A 19,403-nucleotide genomic window follows, 5' to 3' on the forward strand; every position below is an offset into this window, starting at 1 on the left:
GCTGAAGCACACAATATCTACACCACAGCACTTGCACAGTTTTTTTTTACATATGAGGGTTTGAAAATCTGAATATATAGGTCCAGAATAATATGTGGGTTAAATGCCACTTTAAAACTGAGGGAATATAATTTGCTGACTAGTGGGCAGTGGATTTAGGATAAAGGCAAGACCCTCCTATAAGTTATTAATTTATATGTTTTTAATTCATTCTAAGTGTGTCACTTAAAGTGTATGTTTTTTCTTAGAGCCCCAGTTTTCCAAAGAACAAGAACTCTTTGCCAGTATTAACACCACTAGAGTGCGATTGAACCTTATTGGCTGGAATGATGGTGGTTGTCCAATCACCTCCTTTACTCTGGAGTACAGGCCATTTGGAACTACAGTATGGACAACTGCACAGCGGACATCACTTTCCAAGTCTTACATATTGTATGACCTCCAGGAGGCAACTTGGTATGAGCTGCAAATGAGAGTATGCAATAGTGCTGGTTGTGCAGAGAAACAAGCCAAATTCGCAACACTCAACTATGACGGCAGTAAGTGCATCCATTTTATCTGTGTGGTTCACATTTCGTTTTTTGTATAATACCTATTGTTTCTTTTCTGTCCAAGTATTACCATTACTTTTTGTACAATTTCAGTTCTGTGAAAAAAGTCACATTTTTGGAATCTTTTTTCATCCTGCCCAGCTTGCTCTTCATCAGTTTCCTGTTCTTTCCATATCTTTATCTGATCATTTTCTTTGCCATTTCCTTAGCTAACCATTTCCATTTGTTCTTTAGAAATACAGTATAGTGCTTTACTCTTAAAAGCATGGTTTTGATTCTTTTCTTGCTGGTTTCTGGTATGATATGAAACCTGGAACTCATTAAAGGGGAGAAAGCCTTAGTGCATGTATATGTGCAATGAAAAATGAGAAAAATAACTTGTGAAATGCTACCCTAAAAAAATGAATGTTCTGAGGTTTCCGAGGTAGCTTGGATAGTAGCAACTCCTGGGTTTGCCTTAACTACACTATACCTATTATATGCAAAAAAATTTAGTTGTCCTGAAAAAATAGTGTAGATCTTTACTTTTGACCTATGGTTATGGCATTCATATTACATTACATTATCCTAGAATATTTGTCTGATATTGTATACTGTATGATGAATGTATCTATATGAGACAATATAGAAAAGAAAATTTGAAAAAGAGTGTACCATTCTTTTTCAGTCCCACTCTTCTATCCATTTAGCAAGCTGGTAGGTAGTTTTATGCTTCAGTGACTGGTTAAAATTAAATAGCTTACATTTGCAGTCATCATGGTTCACAATACCTGCCTATTTCTACTCATGTTTCAAACAAATCTACATTTTACAGCCCAATTTCTGGTTGTATGCAGCAGTTTAATAGTAATCAGGAAATGAGTGAGAAGCCTTGCATGACTAAACAGCTTTCCTTTGAAAATGCTGCATAGTACTTACATCTCAAAGGAAACAAAAAAGTCTGAAGTATTACATATCATCAGGAAGCCAACTGTGCTCAAACTGCAAATGTTTCTCAAAATGAAAAAGTGAGGTTCCCTTCTTTGGCTAGACTTTTAAAACCATTTCTCTAATTCCACTCTTAAAAACCTGTTTCCCTGTATTCTTATAGTCCTTTTTCATGGAAAAAGGCTGTCTTTACAGAATTAGCAACAGGTTGGCTATTTGAATACAAGATCAGTACAGTTCTCTGCATGTAGACAACTGATACAGGACTTTTTGTATTTAAAAGTCCTGTTTGCTTTATGCAGGAGCAAATGTACATTGTCAAATGATATTCATTTTAAAGAAATACCTGATAAATAGTATAAATCTGGTACACAAAAACTGATTGCCCATCCTAGAAAGAATAAATAAGTATGTGTTGTCATAAAACCCGTAACTGCCTTGTAATGATTAAATATGTGTGAAATTAGATATCTATGTTGAATATGACCAATGCCTTTTCATGTCTTGAATGGCACTGAAACATGGAATACAGTTTCTAGCCATTGTTTTCCATGAAAACTCAACCTTTTGTCTTCGTTAATAGGCATCTAATATCATGGCACTGTTTCCAGGTACAATCCCTCCACTCATTAAATCGGTTGTCCAAAGTGAGGAAGGGCTGGCAACCAATGAAGGGCTAAAGATGCTGGTGACCATTTCCTGCATCTTGGTTGGGGTCTTGCTGCTGTTTGTGCTCCTGCTGATTGTACGAAGGAGAAGGAGGGAACAGAGACTGAAAAGACTCAGGGGTAAGAAGGAATACCAGGCATTTAATTCCTCATTCTCATTATCACCCAACTTGAAAACATAAATGAGACTCTGAACGGACAAACTTAGGAAAGTTTGTGTAGATTATCAAATAGCTCTTTTTGAACATTGTAAAGAAGTAAATCTGTAAAAGAACTAGCTTCTCAACTTTATAAGATGAGGTATTATTAGGTATAGAAAAATCATATATCCCCATAATTTTTTTAAACCAGTTTTAGTAAATTTACAATCATCATTCTTTGAACAACATCTCAGATGTTCTTGTGAACAGTGGGCAGTAAGGAAAGGGAGGAATTCCACCTTTCAGGTGAATACAAACCACAAGTCCAACATTTCACTCACGAGTTATCAGAGATAACAAGCTACAACAACACACTAATGTGTTCGTATGTCTTTTCCCAAAGTTCTGATCCCACATTCTTATTGGGATAGACATTACTTTCCTAATGTGCTGTATTTTGACAGAGTAGTTACACCAATATATTTCATTGTTCATTGCAGATGGAAAAGGTTTTCAGCTGTCTAGTTAACCCTGCTTGTCTAGTTTTGCTTATCCTGTTGGTGATGCACATTTTTTTCTAAGCATTTTTCTCTTCTAACCCATGTGCCCCCACTATACATAGGTTTTATATCTATGAATTATTTCAATCTTGTTTTTTATCCAATAAATACCATGACCTGATCAGTTCCCCACCCCTCCCCAAATGCTTATTATAGCTGCACCCTGCCTTTTCATCTCAGGGTTTGCTTGTGAAGAGTAGAAAGTAGTACATCTGGGCTGTCTAATTTTAATGTGGTGGAGGACTACATGTGGCGTTCACATTTGGCCCCTGGCCTGCAAATCACACAGGCCCACCACCAGTACCATATGTCCGGGTTTTCCTGGACGTATGCTCTTTTTTAATCCTCTGATCTCCGTCAGGCATTTTTTAAAAATATGATCAAATGTCTGGGATTTTGGTCGGTAGGGGCAGGGGACTGTGCGTCAGGAGTGGGGGCATAGGGCTGTGGGTCAGGAATGAGGGGCACCAGCAGGGATGGGGGTGGGCTGTGGGTTGAGAGTGAGGGGCACTGGCAGAGCCAGGGGTCTCCGGGTCAGGAGTGAGGGGCAGCAGCAGGGCTGAGGGGGCTGTGGCTTGGGAGTGAGGAACAACGGAATTGGCAGGACCCAGGGCATCAGCATATCACTGCCCCTCACAATCATATACCCTTTCCCCCCAACCCCATTCCCCACGCGCAACTTGTAGTCTTCATTTTTGGAACTGGAAATATGCTAACCCTAACCACCACACAGGCCGCTCAGGGTGTGCGGCCCGTCCATTACATGGGCAGCTCTAGCAGTGTGTGCCCCCCTCCCAGGCCCTTCCTCACTGTGCAGCAGCGGGAGAGGCAGCAGCAGGGGCCCTCAGGCCACATGCTGACCCTTCACTGACTGCCAGTTGGACAGTCCTGTCATATACCATGTCAGGACTTCTTGCGATAATTTTGACAAAAGCCATTCCCTGCATTTATTGAACAATAAGAATATTTATAATCTACAACAATGAGTTAGCCTGTTTCCAAATACTACATAAAAAAATTGTCACTGATCTTTCAAACGAAATGAAATCTTGGTGATTCAAATGAGGGCCGAGATTGATTTTAATCCATATTGATTGGCATTCATTATATTCTCCTCCAGTAATTCTTTTTAATCAAGTCCCTTATCAAACATTTCATTATTTTTCCCACCACCAATCTCAGTCTGACAGTACAGAACTCCTCCATTGTATTCAAGTTGCATTGAAAATCAACATTAAGATTCCAGAGAGAGCCTCAGACAGCTCTCTTAAAATGCTTGGGTTCAAGTGTTCCAGATTTCAAATGTTCTAACTAGAGTAGCTGCTGCTTAGCATCCTTCTGATCTATTGCTGGAATGGAAACTATTTCCTTATTATCACCATATAACAGAAGTATGTCATCTGGCTTTGTTTCCAACTTCAGAAGAGAAATATTTCTTGAATCATTCTGATAGCAAAGCCAGCACTGATTCAGGCTCTCTGGTGATATTATTTTAATTCTGTCTAAATCTGAAATAATTTTCACCCCATAAGGGTTTCTCAAATTTTCCCCATAGGGCTGATGAACATAATTCATGGTGTTTATATCTTCATAAGGTACATGTTTCTGGGTATCTGAAGCAGTAGGGGGAATAAGGATGATGTCTTCATATTCGATACACTTTGCATGAGAACATCCTCTTTGTGATCTGTTTCTTCAAAGAGTGGAGCAATGAGCTCATTTCTGCCAGGGTATACTAAGCAGCTTAAACAGCATACTTTTCCATCTTAACCATTTTACTGATTGAAAAATGTAGATACTTTAAAAAAGTGTCCTCTTCCAATGTCACCTCCCGCATAATTTAACTTATTTATCAAAGAACGGTCCATTTAGGGGCAGAATTTAATTTTCAAAGACAGTCTTGGTTTTTACCTACTTTAGCAGCTGTACTGCCTGAGTCATAAGGGAGGTCAAGTAATAGTGTGAGGTCATGTAACAATTCAGAAGCTCAGCATATATTAGCAACAAGGAACCTACTCACTTTGCCCACCTTTTTAGCTATGAACCGAGCTTCCACTATATTTGAAACAGAACTTCCTTTGCTTTAAAATTCAGTTTTCTTTCACCCAAATAGAAGGGGCTAGTACAGAAAGTTGTACCATGGCTGCTGATTTCCCAAGTGTCAAGTCATGTGGATTAAGAATCTCATGATCCCAGTGAATGAAAGTGATGGTAGCATCAGAGTTTTCCATATGTGCATGCAGTTTTGCAGCAGATATTTCTCCAAGGAAGCAGCATGGCAAAATGTCCCTGGTCTAGGGCTCAGATGATCTGGGTTTATTTCCTGGTCCTGCCACTGGCTTGCTATATTTAGACAAGTCACTCTAACATCTCTGTGCTCTAGTTTCCCAATCTGTAAAATGGAGATAATGATATAGCCCTTCTTTGCAAACCACTTTCTGATCTACTGATCATAGAAAATTAAGGTTGGAAGAGACCTCAGAAGGTCATCTAGTCCAACCCCTGTTCCAAGCACTATATAAAAAGCAGGTATCAGTAGTAGTTAATAAAACTAACATTCCAGTGACTTCAGTTTCCTGCTTCAGCTAAATGCTTTAAATATATTGTTATCTTATTCAATTGGCCTAGGATATTTTTCCTTTTGTCTTTGACACATGTAAAGATAGTATGCGTCATTACTCATCTTTTCTGTATGTTAGATGCCATTCACTAACTCATTAACATGTATCTATGAAATGTACACAGAACAAATTAGGCACACTAAACCACCATGTATCATGTTGCTGCAATAAGCAGGTGCAACACATAACATCTTTCAGAACCGTTCTGCTGAATATTAGTGCTGTTTTTAGTCAACTGATATTAGTTGATACACAGTGCTGCATGTTTTGTACTGATATTTGAGGCTGAAGTCATGGGGATATGCTATATCTATTGTTGTAAGACAAGTAAATGTTTTTTGAGCACTAAGTCACATATTTATAGGAGCAAGATTACACAAACATTCAATCTTTTCATATTCATCAATGTACACAATGCATCTATGCAGAATCTGGGAATATGTGAAAGATGTTTTCTTGAAACCATAGGGAGAGGATACCCAAGTAAGCATGTCAAAGTCTATGGTATAGATGATTCATGCTGTATTTAACTCTTAGAGTTGGTAGGAACAGCTAAATTGCAAAAGAGATAGGGAGCAATTCATGGGTTTCACTCATGTCATCAGCCATCTGTGGTCTCCCCTTCAGAAAATATCCATTGTGGTCTAATCCCTTTTTGCAGGATGTAAGAATGTTTTTATTTATTATAACAGTATTGCTGCATATAAAATGAGAATGTTTACATCTTTCTCTTCATCATCCCATATATCATTATAAATTGTTAATAGCAAGAAATACAATTGAGATTTCCAGACTGAATTAATAATTTCATTTCCTTTGTATTCTGTGCAAGTTGTAAGGCCCCAATCAAGACCTTGAGTGTTGATGGCAAAATTGTCATTGATTTCACTGGGGAACAGGTGCACACCTTTAGTTTGATTATTACTAATATATATTTCTTGCTGTTATTACATAGAAACATCATATAATGGTTCACAGCAAAAGTCAAGCATATAGTACCGCAAAAATAAGAGTGTGTTATTCAGTGACTCAGTGAAGCAGTGATTCAATCTGAAACTCAACCAACATCTCAACTGAAAAAAAAATGTTACCCTTTCTCCCTCCCTTCCAATCTGCTCTTGCATTGCACAGGGCAAGAGATTTTTAAATTTAAAGGAATAGATTCAGTAGCCAGGGGGAGGAGGTGAAAGTGGGCAAGCATTTCAATACAAGTAATGAGTGAGTTCTAAAACCCAACATAGACAGAGAAGATGGCTGATGTCAGAGAAATAGTCTATAGGAAGTCCATGGACTTTTTTAAAAGTAAAGAGTGCCCATATACTCATTAAAAATGAATACAAATCCACTGAGTCTGGAGCATTAAGGTGGTGAGTTCTTTCTGATTCCTGAAACAGGAGAACAGTTTGCCCATTGTATCCCACATAACTCTGAAGATAGGAAAGCGACATTTAATAGGACCATGCACAAGGAAATTGTAATATGTGCAGTATACCCAGAAGGAGATTAAGGAATGAAAAGGATTTCAGCAGAGGCAGGGAGAAGATAAAGACAAATTCTGCAGTGTCCTGAAGTTGCTGATAGATTTGCAAACAAGGAGATAAGGGAGGAAATGCAAGGTGCCATGTGGCAGACTGGAGATAGGACAGCTCCTTAAAGACTTGAAACTTGGAATTTGTTTGATCAGATATGTTTCTTTGCAGTGCACATACAGAATGCTGTGTTGTAATGTGACTGCTTGTGAACTCCGGACTCTTAGCATTTTGTGAATGAATATTTTTTCAGGGATGGAAAGGATATAATACAGCAACCTTGTTTTGTTTAAAAAAAAACAAAACACAAAAATAATTATACTGACTGAAAACACTGTGGGTCAACCAACCTTCAGCAGTGTCAGTTTACTGTGGTTCATAATTATTAATATCAAAAAGGGAACAACAATTAAGATCTCCAAGCAGGGATCAGACCTTCATTATTCTAAGCATTGTACATTCAGCTAACCAACCTAAAATTAGTCTTTGCCCTAGAGAATTTACAATCTAAGATTTAGACAATACTTGGAGAATGAATAAATAAGCAAAAAGACCAAGAGGATGGGGAAGAGATGGAGGCAAAATGGTTGTTACTGTCTGGGCATGTCTACACAAGATGCTTAACTTTGCATTAGCATAGTTTACTGCAAAGTAAGCATGTGCATCTACATGTGCACATGCTTACTTCACCGTAAACCTCCCCAATACAGAATAAATTTGCTTCTGGCAAATGCAAGTAGCAAATTTACTCAGCACTAGTAACAGTGCTGTAGCATTTGTGTAGATGCCTAACCAGCAGCAAAAATCTGCTCCTGGTCAGCCATCTATCAGCAAGCAGGAGATTTCTCCCTGCCCCCAGAAGCTGCCTGCTGCCGGGGTGGGCTCTGCCACAGGAGCCCTAGAAGGGACTATGCCCCCCTTCCCTGTCAATGAGGAATGCCAAGCCCCTCCACTCCTGATCCACTGGTGGGGCTATTGGCAGTGAGCCATCTGCCCACCAGCAGATTGGGGCAGTAGGCTGGAACCTGCACCTCCCCTGCAGATCTTTCCAAGCCTTGTGCCTCTGATCAGGGAGCCAGGGTTAGAAGTTTCCTGCTGCCAGGGCAGGGGGGATATTGTCCCTGGCCCTGCAGTAGGCAGCCCCCTTGGGCCAGGATACATTTTGTCTCCTGGTGCTCCCTGTCAGTCCCTGGGCTACCACGCAGGGGGAGCCTGAAGCTCCTCCTGGTAGTGGCAGGGGCCCATTGCAGAGCTGCAGGGAACTGGGAGAAAATCTGTTCCCTAATCCCTGCATGTATAGACACCTCCCCAAAACTCTTACTGGGCATGTCTGCATGTGATGCTATGTCACCACAAGTGCTATGGCGATGTAGCTCGTTGCAACAGCAATGTAGCATTGGTGGGCTATGTCACCATAACAACAAGCTGCCTCGCTATAATGTGTTGTTATGGCACCACTGTTTAGTTATTCCTTAAGCAAGTACTAAATGATGGTGCGGTAACAACTGCACCATGGGTGGCACATGTAGATGCACCCACTGTGCCATAGTTGACTACACAATAAATCTAGGCTGGAGTAAATGCATGTGTAGAAGTGCCGTCTGAGAAATAGAAGGAAAATCTCATCTATGAGAAAGTAGAGGTTATCCTATAGAGGTGTTTTGCAGGACTGTCCCATGTAAGTATGATGCGTTGATTTATGTGTAAAGATTCTTCTGAAGGGAAAGCAGTAGTTTAGCCTTATAGGTAATATAATAATGTCAGTACTTGACCATGACCAAAGAAGCTGACATGTCTTTTGCCAATGATCAGACAATCAGATTTGGTTTGGGGGTGCTCATTCATTTGGTTTGGTTGGCAGTGGCTCATTCAACTCTATCTGTTCCTGGTCATAAGTACCCAGAATGTTTCGTATAACTTAAACTCTTTTTTTTTTTTTTTTTAATGAAAGCACTATTGTTAGAAGGACAAAGCTAATATGTTTATTAGGGGTGTTCTAGGCTTTTTTTTTTGTTGTTGTTCATTTATTTATTTTTATTGGCTCACTGCTTCCACTTATTTTCTTTAGAGTTTTTTTCCAAGTAATCTAAATTTAGAATAAAATATAACCTTTCTTTAAAAGCCACAAAAAAAAGTTTGCAATAAAGTCTTTAATATGTATCAGCATTTTTGCTGCTGCTGGAGAATTATACAGCTGTCTGTGGCAGAGAGATATATGATACTCAAATGCAGTTGTAGCAAATAAGTAAGTCATTCCAGAGATTGTTTTGTCCTTAGTGCTGATTTGAGGAAAGAAAATAATCATTAATAGATGACTGGTCTTACTCATCTACTCTTTAATAATCCACCTACCAAATAGATTTTTTTTTTATTGTGGCATAACAATTGTCAGATACTAACATTTGGCATCTTTTCTTCTAGATGCAAAAAGTTTGGCTGAAATGCTTATGAGGTAAGAATAATGTTGAGCATTTTCAAATTTAAAAGTGTTTGTGATCTAAGGGCTCATATTAGAAATGGGGACAACCTGAGAATGAAATGTTCCATTCCCAATATGTTTTACAACTAAGTGAAAACTGCAATTTCTTAATGTCTATTAGGAATTAGGTCAGCAGATACGATGAGTGCAATTATAAATGGGAACAAAAGGATGAGCCATGAGACTGTATTATTAATATGTGAACCTCATTATGAAACCCCTGTATTAGCAGATTAAATTCCAGTATATGATTAGATTTATTTGGACATTTTTCCTGTTCACTCAAGTATGTTCATCATCCACATCAAAGTAATTGGTCTTCAGAAATCACCTCATAAAACACAATAAATACATGGAAGTAAATATCTGTAGATATTGTATTTTTATTTATATGACTTATGATGGAGATGGAGTTTTAATCTTTGCTTTCTGTGCTTTTGGAGTTGGAGTTTAGGTCAAGTCCCTGGGGAAATTATGCAAGCCACAGCAGTTAATATTTTTGTGAGATTTGTACAATTTATCCTTGATCTCAAGAGAGCAAATACAATCTTTCCTATGATTCGAGCAAAATGTTTTGAATTTTCTTTTGGCTCCAACCAACTTCCTTATATCTATTCATCATTGATTAGCATAAAGAACTGTCTCACATTTCTAATTTTGAGTGTAGGAGACACAGTTTCCCCCCTGATATGTCAGATTTTTCCAAGCTATTTAGGCACCTGAGGATGGAGGTGGATGCTTGGTAGAATTTTCCAAAGGGCCTAAATAGTCTAAATGAAAATCAATGAGTTTGGCTCGAGGATTTTGAAAATCCTATGGAGCATCTATCTGCAGCCTAAAGTCCTTGGAAAATCTGGCCTCTAGTCTCTCTGGGTATGTCTACATGGCCCAATCCAATATTGTGCAGCGAGCTCAGCTAATAAGCCTTGCCTGTGAACAAAAGCTAATTAATTAGCCCAGGCCCAGCATTGCATTTATGTGGTCATATTGCTTCCAGTTATGGAGATAGTGTGCACAAAGCTGGCTTGGTACGCTCTGCATACCACTTTCTTACATTGTATAGACATACCCTCTGTGGCTCAGGCTGCCATTTGTAAAATCAGGATAATGGCACTGGTGTACCTCACTGGGCTGCTGTGAGGATAAATGAATAAAAGATCGTGAGGTGCTGAGATACTGAAATGATAAAGGCCATATAAAAGAGACTGCAAATGGAATCTGGCTGATGTGCTATGGCATCTTACATATCTCTTTGGCTTGGTTAGGTTTGGGGCAGCCCTTCTGCCCATTCTGTATATGGGGAATTCTTCTGAAAAATGAATTGGGGAAAAACTACACAATGGGACTGTTTTAAAGTAGTCTGCACAGGAACCCTCAGGAAAGTGAAGGCAAATCAACTGAAAGAGTGAAATTGGTGTGCCTTAATTAAAGTACCTTAAATTCCTGTACAGAGATTTCCTCCCCTTCTATGGATATTCCCATGTCAAAGGGGGAACAGGGTCTCAGATTTTAGTGCAGTTTTTACGGCCAGTTCTATACTGCAAATGATTACACTGCTCAGTTTTACTATCCATTTTCATTTACTTTTAGTAACTGGCTCATTTCCTAGAGTAATTTTCTGGTACACAATCTTTAAAATGAAATAGTTATAGTGTGTGGGCTGATACAATAATTGTTTTGTATTTCTGTTCCAAAGTACCATATCAATTGATCAGAGTTAATTCTTGAATACTAAAAAGGTTTATAATTCCTTACTGCTGCAATGTCAATAGAGCTAAACCTTTCACTTCTCCTTGTCTAGCCTATTATTACTAATTTAATCTCTAATGATTAACTCATTTTTCTTAACTTACCCATTTTTGTGATGTTTGGGACTTAAATCAAAGAAATTGCTCCAACATTTTCACAGCGACCTGCTTGATCAGCTGAAGCTTTTGTTAGTCAGGCCTGTGAGAGATGAAAAAAACCCCAAAACAAAACCTGTTTTCATCAGTTTTATAATGCAGTAGCTGTGTGGAAAAAAAAAATCAGAAGTACATTAGACAGATATCAACTGAATAATGGCAGACTTGATCACTCACCACCACCTCCATCTTCTTCTGATCTCCTTACCAGGCGATTTAAATTAATACCACTTTTATTTGCTTCAAAATACCAAGAATGAATGTAACGTTCATGAGAATGCTGAGTGTAGAATTTTTATTATTAGATGAAGTTAAAGAGATTTAAAATAAACAAGGATTTAAGTATTCTTTTTCACTGGGGTATGTCCCTTAATGTGTTTATTTCTCTTTTACTCTTAGTAAGAATACCAGGACATCAGATACACTTAACAAGCAGCAACAGACACTGAGGATGCACATAGACATTCCCAGGGCTCAGCTTCTGATTGAGGAGAGGGACACCATGGAGACCATTGGTAATAATGCACTACTTTGCTTTATATAACAAGTATGCCAGGTGGGCGTTGCACTGCATCCTTTTCAAGAAAAGAGCTGGGGAGCTGTATTGTAAGATAATTTGTCATGACTGAAAATTGAATTGAAGCCTTTTTTTACATCTGAATTGTTTTGAACTTTTAGGAATCTTAGACCAACATTTAAAGTAGTGTAGGGAGGTAAAAAGTCAATGAAAAGAAAACATTGTGTGGGAAATTTAAATGAAAGTGTGCAGTTCAATGTTTTTTCATTCTGATTTCCTTCTTGTTTAATAGGCTTCAGTTAGGCAGCTGGATCATTAGCAATACTTAAAGCATCAAAGGAAAATGAAATTCAGAGACTATACTTAACAATAGTATTTAAAGATTGAAAGTACTTATCTGCTAAAATTCCCTAATTATATAACCTATCTCCCTGCTGATATTAAAAGTCAGTCTGAAGTTTACTAGTTTTAATAAAATCTGTAGAAGTTGGAGACTGATCCCGAATCTGAAACACTTTACATTTCAGGACATTAGGCATGAAATCTTCCAGAGAATCCCTGTAGTTCTGGTTTCAAGTCAAGGCAATGGGCTTCTGTGCCTGGGATGCAATTGAAATCAGATATGTTAATAATTCAGCTGAAAATGGATGAAATATCACAAAAAGAGTTTAATATTTTTGTATACAGGGTCTCACAAAAACAATTAAGCTTTCCAAAGCTTTTTCACATTCTTCTGGAGCAAAAGCAATGCAAGTCAAACATAAAGTCAGCCTAAACATTCAACAGAGGATTCCTTTTGGATAGAGGAATTCTCCAGTCACCTAATACCTACTGGGGGTATCAAGAACGTGGTTGGAGGAGGGCCGCTTCTTGCATCAGGCATAACAGAGCACCCCTGAAGCCCCTTGCTGACTGCAGCGTCAAGGAAAAACAAGACTTTTCCCCATCCTCCCCTGCACTAGGTTAGCTTGATATAGCGGGGCCAAAAATTCAATCCTTTCTGTGTTCATCACTTATAAGTTCGGTTTTAAGATGAAAACTCAGCACATCCATCTCATGGAAATGAGAGAAAATGTTTTATTTCTTGTTTTATTTTTCCAAATTTAGTTTTTGAGCCGCACTCTTTATTTCAGGCTTTAACTTGGAGAGAATTATTACCCTTGAGTTATTGTTCCTGGGTAATGCAGGGTTTATAATGGAAATACTATTAGATTCCTAACTACAGCAATGTTATCGGTGTCACAGTAATAGCCTGCATTACACAAAGCAGTAAGAATAAGCAGGCACTTTGGCAGGCTTTTGTGTAGTTCACTGTCAAGGGGTTCTATTTCCAACCAAAGTCAGAGTTCCTCTTTTGTCAGGGACAGAGTAATTTGGTATCATAAAGTTCATTCTACGTGTGGCCGTTTCTGGGCAAAAAAATGCTAGTTATGCTATTGTGCAGGATTGTTCATAGTAATGGTATCTTGTCAAGTAAAAAAAAAAAATTAGAAACAATGGATCAGCTTCCACTGACTGGTAAACTCACAGAAGCACTATTGCTGGCAGTCCCTTTAGAAATGTATTAAAATGCCATACTGCAAATCATAGCAAGAATTTCCCATGGCTTTTTATTGCCATTAAGAATAGATGAAAAAGAGTGTAATAATGTCAAAGAAAGCCTGGAGACTAAAGGCTGATTGCACTAAGCACACAAACATAGTTGTTTTGAAAACACAAAGTCAGTGGAAGATTTATCATTGATTATAGTGCAGCAGGAAGGGACTTCAGTTAAATCTTGTATAAGCAGGTGGGTAACATATTCCACATTCTGCATTTTTTTTTGAAGACATCACAGCACTCTGAGCACCATTAAGAAGAAGATAATCTCCTAAAATGCAGCCAGTGTCTAATGCCCCCATGTCAGCTGGCTTGACATAGGTTGGGAGTTAAATTCTATGTAGAATCCACCTCAGTAGACCCTGGTCTGTGGGAAGGCAATGGGCAGCAGAATCTAGAGGGTGGTAGGTTCATACGTTAGCCTTTCCTCCCACTTACATCTCCCATCCTGGAAAGATACCTTTAAGTCAGGGTAGTCAACCGGGGGTACTTGGGAAGGCCCTAGGGGGTATGCACAGGCAGGTGGGGATGGAGTGCCACCACCCACCACCCCACAGGAGCAGGGCTGGGGCGGGGGTGGTGAGGGCAATGGTGCCCCTCTGTGGGCCGTACAGGCACCGCCTGGCCGGCTGGACGTCAGGGGTGGGAGGAGGAACTTGAACAGCGGGGGAAGCTCACCCTATGCTGCCGCTGCTCCGCATCCAGCCACATGCCAGCCCCTTCCTCCCCCACTCCTCCCTGCTCTGTGTCTGGCCACTGGGGGTGAGCTTATTATAAAAGGTTGAAAACGCCACATTGTTTAGGGGCCCTCACCACTCATGTCCGGCTGTACATCAGCCTGTGCCAGTGGGTTTTGCAGCTGGAAAGGTCCTTTGCAAATTGAATTGAAGTGGTAAAATTTGGCCCTTAGGGGGCTCCAGTGCAGGAAAGTATTTAGGCATGTGCTCACCTGTTAGCACAAGGATAAGGACAGTGTCACTGCCTTCAGCGAGAGTTCTTATCTACTTGAAGTTAAATAGGTGCATAAGGGCATGATGAGATCAAGGCCATAATTCTGCAGTGTTTTTATTCTGGCTATGCAAAGACAAGTCTAAGCTACAAAGGAAGCACACTTACCTAGCAGTCTCCATTCTTGAAAAGCTGGTAACATCACAAGATATCACAGGATATTACAAGTTACACTAACAGCAAAAAGAAAAAAAACCCCAAACAATTGCAATGTTTTTCTGACCTCCTCAATAAATGCAGCATGTAGTGAGAGGTTGGGAGGAATAGTGTTTGCTGATAATAAACTTAAGGCAAAAAAAAAGGTTGTTCCAGACATTAGACAGAATGCAAAAAAAAAAAGAAAAAGAAAAAAAGCTTGCCTATGTCCCTGTCAGATCACAAGTGAGAACTCTCAAACAGCACTCCTTTCTTTGGTTTTGTATAGATATGACCTACCAAGAAAGATTTGGTCTTCCCTAAATCACATCCAGATACTTCATGGAAAATGTGGACACCTACTCCATAAATGGAGAACCAACGAGAGCCTGGGTTGTGATTGTGGTGTGGTTTTTCAGATGGTGCAACACATTGTGAATGATTGCCCAATTAGATCATTTAATGGTGATCTAAAATCAGTCCTTGTAGCTACCACTGAAGCAGTCGAATAGTTATCAAATTTAGATATTAATCTATGATGGTTGTAATCTTAAAATGTCATATGAAAGAAGTTTTGTATAAACTTTAGCACATGAGCTATTGTAAAGAATTGCTACAAAATGTTCCTTTCCTTAGTTTTGTATAAAATTTAGAACACAAACAATTGTAAAGAATCACTACAAAATGAGATTGCTTATCTTTTTGTTCACTTTCTGTTGCTTATAGATGACAGATCAACAGTCCTATTAACTGATGCAGATTTTGGAGAAACATCAAAGCAGAAGTCATTGACTGTCACTCATACTGTACATTACCAGTCTGTCTCGCAAGCTACTGGACCTTTAGTGGATGTTTCTGATGCCCGGCCAGGAACAAGTAAGTATAAAAAGAGAATATATTACCTATAATTAAGACAGTGGGCTACATATGCCATTAGGGGGCAAGAATATACTGCTGAGCTTATTGCTCCAGTTTATTGCTCCCACGAACCTCCTGGGCACGTATCTGCACATGCATCCGGACTGCAGCACATTGAGCTGGGCCCTGCCAGCCTGGAGCTGCTCTGACTAAGCTCCGTGTGTTGTGGAGGGGATGGCTGGGGCTCAAAGGTGCTTCAGAGTTGGATTAGCTGACAGGTAGCTCCAGAACTGAAGCACCCTCATGCCCCAGCCAGCCAGTCAGCCTCTACATGTGTACTGCTGCACACAAAAAAAACCCCCAAGTACTACTAAATACAAGTACTATCCTGCTGCAGAGTTTATTAGTTTTGTGTGTCCTGATAGTGCCATATGTGTAGACGCTGAGACATTTGCTACACAGCTAATTAGGGAACTGCACAGTAAACCTCATGTAGACATGCCCACTTATAAGAAAATGAATACTACACTGCAATATTTATATTATGTGATATTTCCTTTATTTGGACAGTAATGAGCAAACTTCTGCACTGCAGTATTTGTATTACATGGTATTTCCGTTATTTGGACAGTAATGAGCAAACATATAGTCTCTTCTACAATTGCATCTGCTGTAAAAATAGTACCTATTGGCCATGTCTGCACAAGATGCTAACTGTGCAGTCATTACTGTGCAGTAATTTGGTACTTGTTTATACAGGGACATAGGCAAGCTTGTTTATACATGTTCGAAATGACTATGCAGTACCCAAGTTACTGCTCAGTCGTGCCGACAAATGTCTTTTATATGATACCACAGTGCAGTAATGTCACATCACAGTTGTTGCCATGCAGTGCTACTGCACAGTAGTATCAGGCTACTGCACAGTCAGCGTCTCATGTAGACATGGCCATTATGATTCAATAGGTAAAATTTTCCTATGTATCGTAAAGTGTAGCTGTAATATGAAGTAATTCAGACTTAAATATTCCTGAAAAAAAACTTGCACTAGATTTTACTTGAGTAGATTAGTCTAATTAGTTTAATGGGTTTTAATAACTAACATATATTTATTTCTCAGTAATCAATCTTTATTGAATTTCACAGTTAAATGTGGTTGTCCTAATATGCTAAGAAATGAGAGGCAAATTTTTTGATTATTGCATTCTGAAAATATTACATTTCTAGCTTTAGTTATTATGTTAAATCAATTTTCCCAGAAATATCCATGCTGAATTAATCTTAATAGATTAAAATAGTAAAATAAATTAATATATTATTACAATACATTGTTCTTTTGCTCTATTATAAATATGTTCTATATCAATATTAATGGAAATGGTTCCTTGACTTTAAAGTATAATGTATTAGAAATATGAAATTCTTTAGTTGGCATAAATGATAGCATAAATTTGGCAACACAAAAGCATATTGGCAACTTCCAGGGTATATAGAAACACCTTGATTTACTACAGGTTTCAGAAGAAGTCAAGTCAGGAAGCTTGGTGAATATTTAATGCTTCTGGCTCTGTAGCTCATCATGCTAAGTCTAAGCAGATGCAACTGGAAACTCCCCCCTTCCCTCCCCTCCCCGCCCCCACTTCATTTGCACTTCAGTCTTAAAACTTCTTACTGTTCTAGTACTGGCACTGCTGCACTTCAGACTAGTGATTTTCAGTTATGATTAATTATTTTTTGAGGACTAGATTAGTACAATCAAATGGATTTCATTTCTCAACTATTTTAAGTTATATTTGAGGCTACTCTAGGTGTCTCTAGAAATAAAGCTAAAGACATAAAATTAGCTGTCTTACTGCAGCACCCTTCTTCCCCTCCCCATCTATCACACAGTAGTGAATCTACCATGTAAAGATCAAAAACTGTAATTTTTTGTATTGAAAGAGCAGTTATCTGAAGAAAAACTAGAACCCTATGTTGTCTTTAATCCAGCTATTCTATATGCTGAAGGGCCCACATTCCAAAAATCTTTGTCTTTTCTACTTCCCTGCTGACCACAGACAGCCAGGGCTTCCAGAATACTTATATTTCTATTCCTTCTCCCCTTCCTATGTAACTAATTCATTTGCCCTTGGTTCAAATCCAGTGGCATTGCCCATGTACGTCCCAGATTGTGGGGTGGGAAACCTATTACAATAGATTTATGGTTTACTTTATTATCCAGTGAATATTTGATTTCAACACTATGTATAAAACCAGTCTCTGGACTTTGAATAGGGTCTTGTGTTTTTAATACACATTTATATGAGTTTGTGGGGCAGGGATATGGAAATTTCAGGCCACAATTTCACAGCTTCTCTGCTATGGCAAAAGAAATAAAAATACTCTCCAGATGCTTGTGCTGGGCCTCAAGAAGAGCAGCATTGCAAAAGAATTGTTTGAATAACCATTATCCCCACAGAAAGAGATTGTGGGTCTGCCAATCTCCCATTCCATAGGGTTTTGTGAACACTCTGAGAAGATCACATAGCCACTGCATCCCCATGTATCAGGGGTGGGCAGTTATTTGGGCTGGAAAGCCACTTAATGAGCTTTGGTGAGCTGTTGGGGGCCACAGCCACACACACATGCACACATGCACACATGCATGCATGAACACACACACACACACTCCCCAGTCCTAGCCTGCCTATACAACCCCTGCCCAGAACCAGCACCCAGCAGTGGCATCTGCACTGGGGGGGTGGGGGGGTAGAGCCTGGTTGTGGGCCTCCAAGCTGTCCCACTCTGCCATCTGGGCTCCTGGTGCACAGCCATGCACACCCTCCCCACACCAACCCTGTGGATCCCAGAAGCCCTGATGATGGGGCAGGACGGGACAGCTCAGAAGCCAATGGCCAGACTTTATCCTCTGCAAGCAGAGGCTGGATGAGTTGTACTTGGGCCCCAACAACCGCTGGGCAGAAGCAGCCCTGCCCACCTGCCCAGTACCACATGGCATCTGGAGCTGCCAGGGCCTGAACACAGCTTGCCAGGGCCTGTCACATGGTGCCAGGTAGGCAGGAGGGGCTGCTTCCACCCAGTGTCCCCTGCAGTGCCTGGGAGATGCAGTCTGGCCCCTCAGGTCAAGTGCAGCTCACCCAGGGCCTGTGGGGCTGCACTGCATCTTCTAGGTGCCACAGGGGACACAAGGCAGAAGCAGCCCCACCCGCTCACTTTCCCAGAACCACACAGCAAGTCCTAGGTGAGCCACACTCAGGCCCCCGCCTCTGCTGATGGGCAGCAGCTCCAGCTCCAGCCTCTGCTGGCACTGCATGGTGTTAGGAAGGCAGGTATGGCTGCTTCTGCTCATCATCCCCTGCAGCACCTGGGAGATGGAGTCCAGCCCCACAAGCCTTGGGTGGGCTGACCTTCATCTCCCAGGCTGTTGCATGATATGGGGAAGGTGGGCGAGTGGGGCTGCTTCCATCCAGCATCCCCCATGGCATCCGCAGAAGCCAGAGTCAAAGCTGCTGCCTGCGCTGCCCACCGGAAAGCCAGATAAAATCAAGTGGCGGGCTGGATCCATCCCATGGGCCATATTTTGCCTACTTGTGCCATATATAATTTTGGTGCATGATTGCCACAAAAGCCACAAAATAGCCATTTTAAGTTATCACAAAGTTGTTGTTCAAAATGTAATTTTTTATTTGTGGGGGACTGGAGGAGGGGAAAGGGAAGCTAGCAAAGGAATGACCAGTGTACCACCTACAATCTTTTTTATTTCCCCTATGCAGGAATTTTCTGTTTGATACTTTCCTGTCTAGGAGCAGGAGTCTGGTATAGAACAAAACTCTTCTATTCCTTGCACCTGGGTAGCATAAGATCTAAGAGTTGGCTTGGCACCTACATAGCTTTAGAGAAGGGGGAA

At 40.0% G+C, this 19,403-nt stretch overlaps 1 protein-coding gene across 1 annotated transcript in view; it reads left to right on the forward strand.

The window, feature by feature from the left end:
- DSCAM (DS cell adhesion molecule) overlaps nt 1-19,403 on the forward strand; it is a 758,565-nt gene that overhangs the window by 690,169 nt on the left and 48,993 nt on the right. The window contains 5 exon segments of the mRNA XM_006024681.1: nt 249-539; nt 2,090-2,266; nt 9,418-9,448; nt 11,779-11,894; nt 15,365-15,514. Of these exon segments, the coding sequence (XP_006024743.1) occupies nt 249-539; nt 2,090-2,266; nt 9,418-9,448; nt 11,779-11,894; nt 15,365-15,514 (765 nt within the window).

The sequence above is a fragment of the Alligator sinensis genome, unplaced genomic scaffold, assembly GCF_000455745.1.
Source record: "Alligator sinensis unplaced genomic scaffold, ASM45574v1 scaffold424_1, whole genome shotgun sequence".
Classification (NCBI taxonomy): Eukaryota; Metazoa; Chordata; order Crocodylia; family Alligatoridae; genus Alligator; species Alligator sinensis.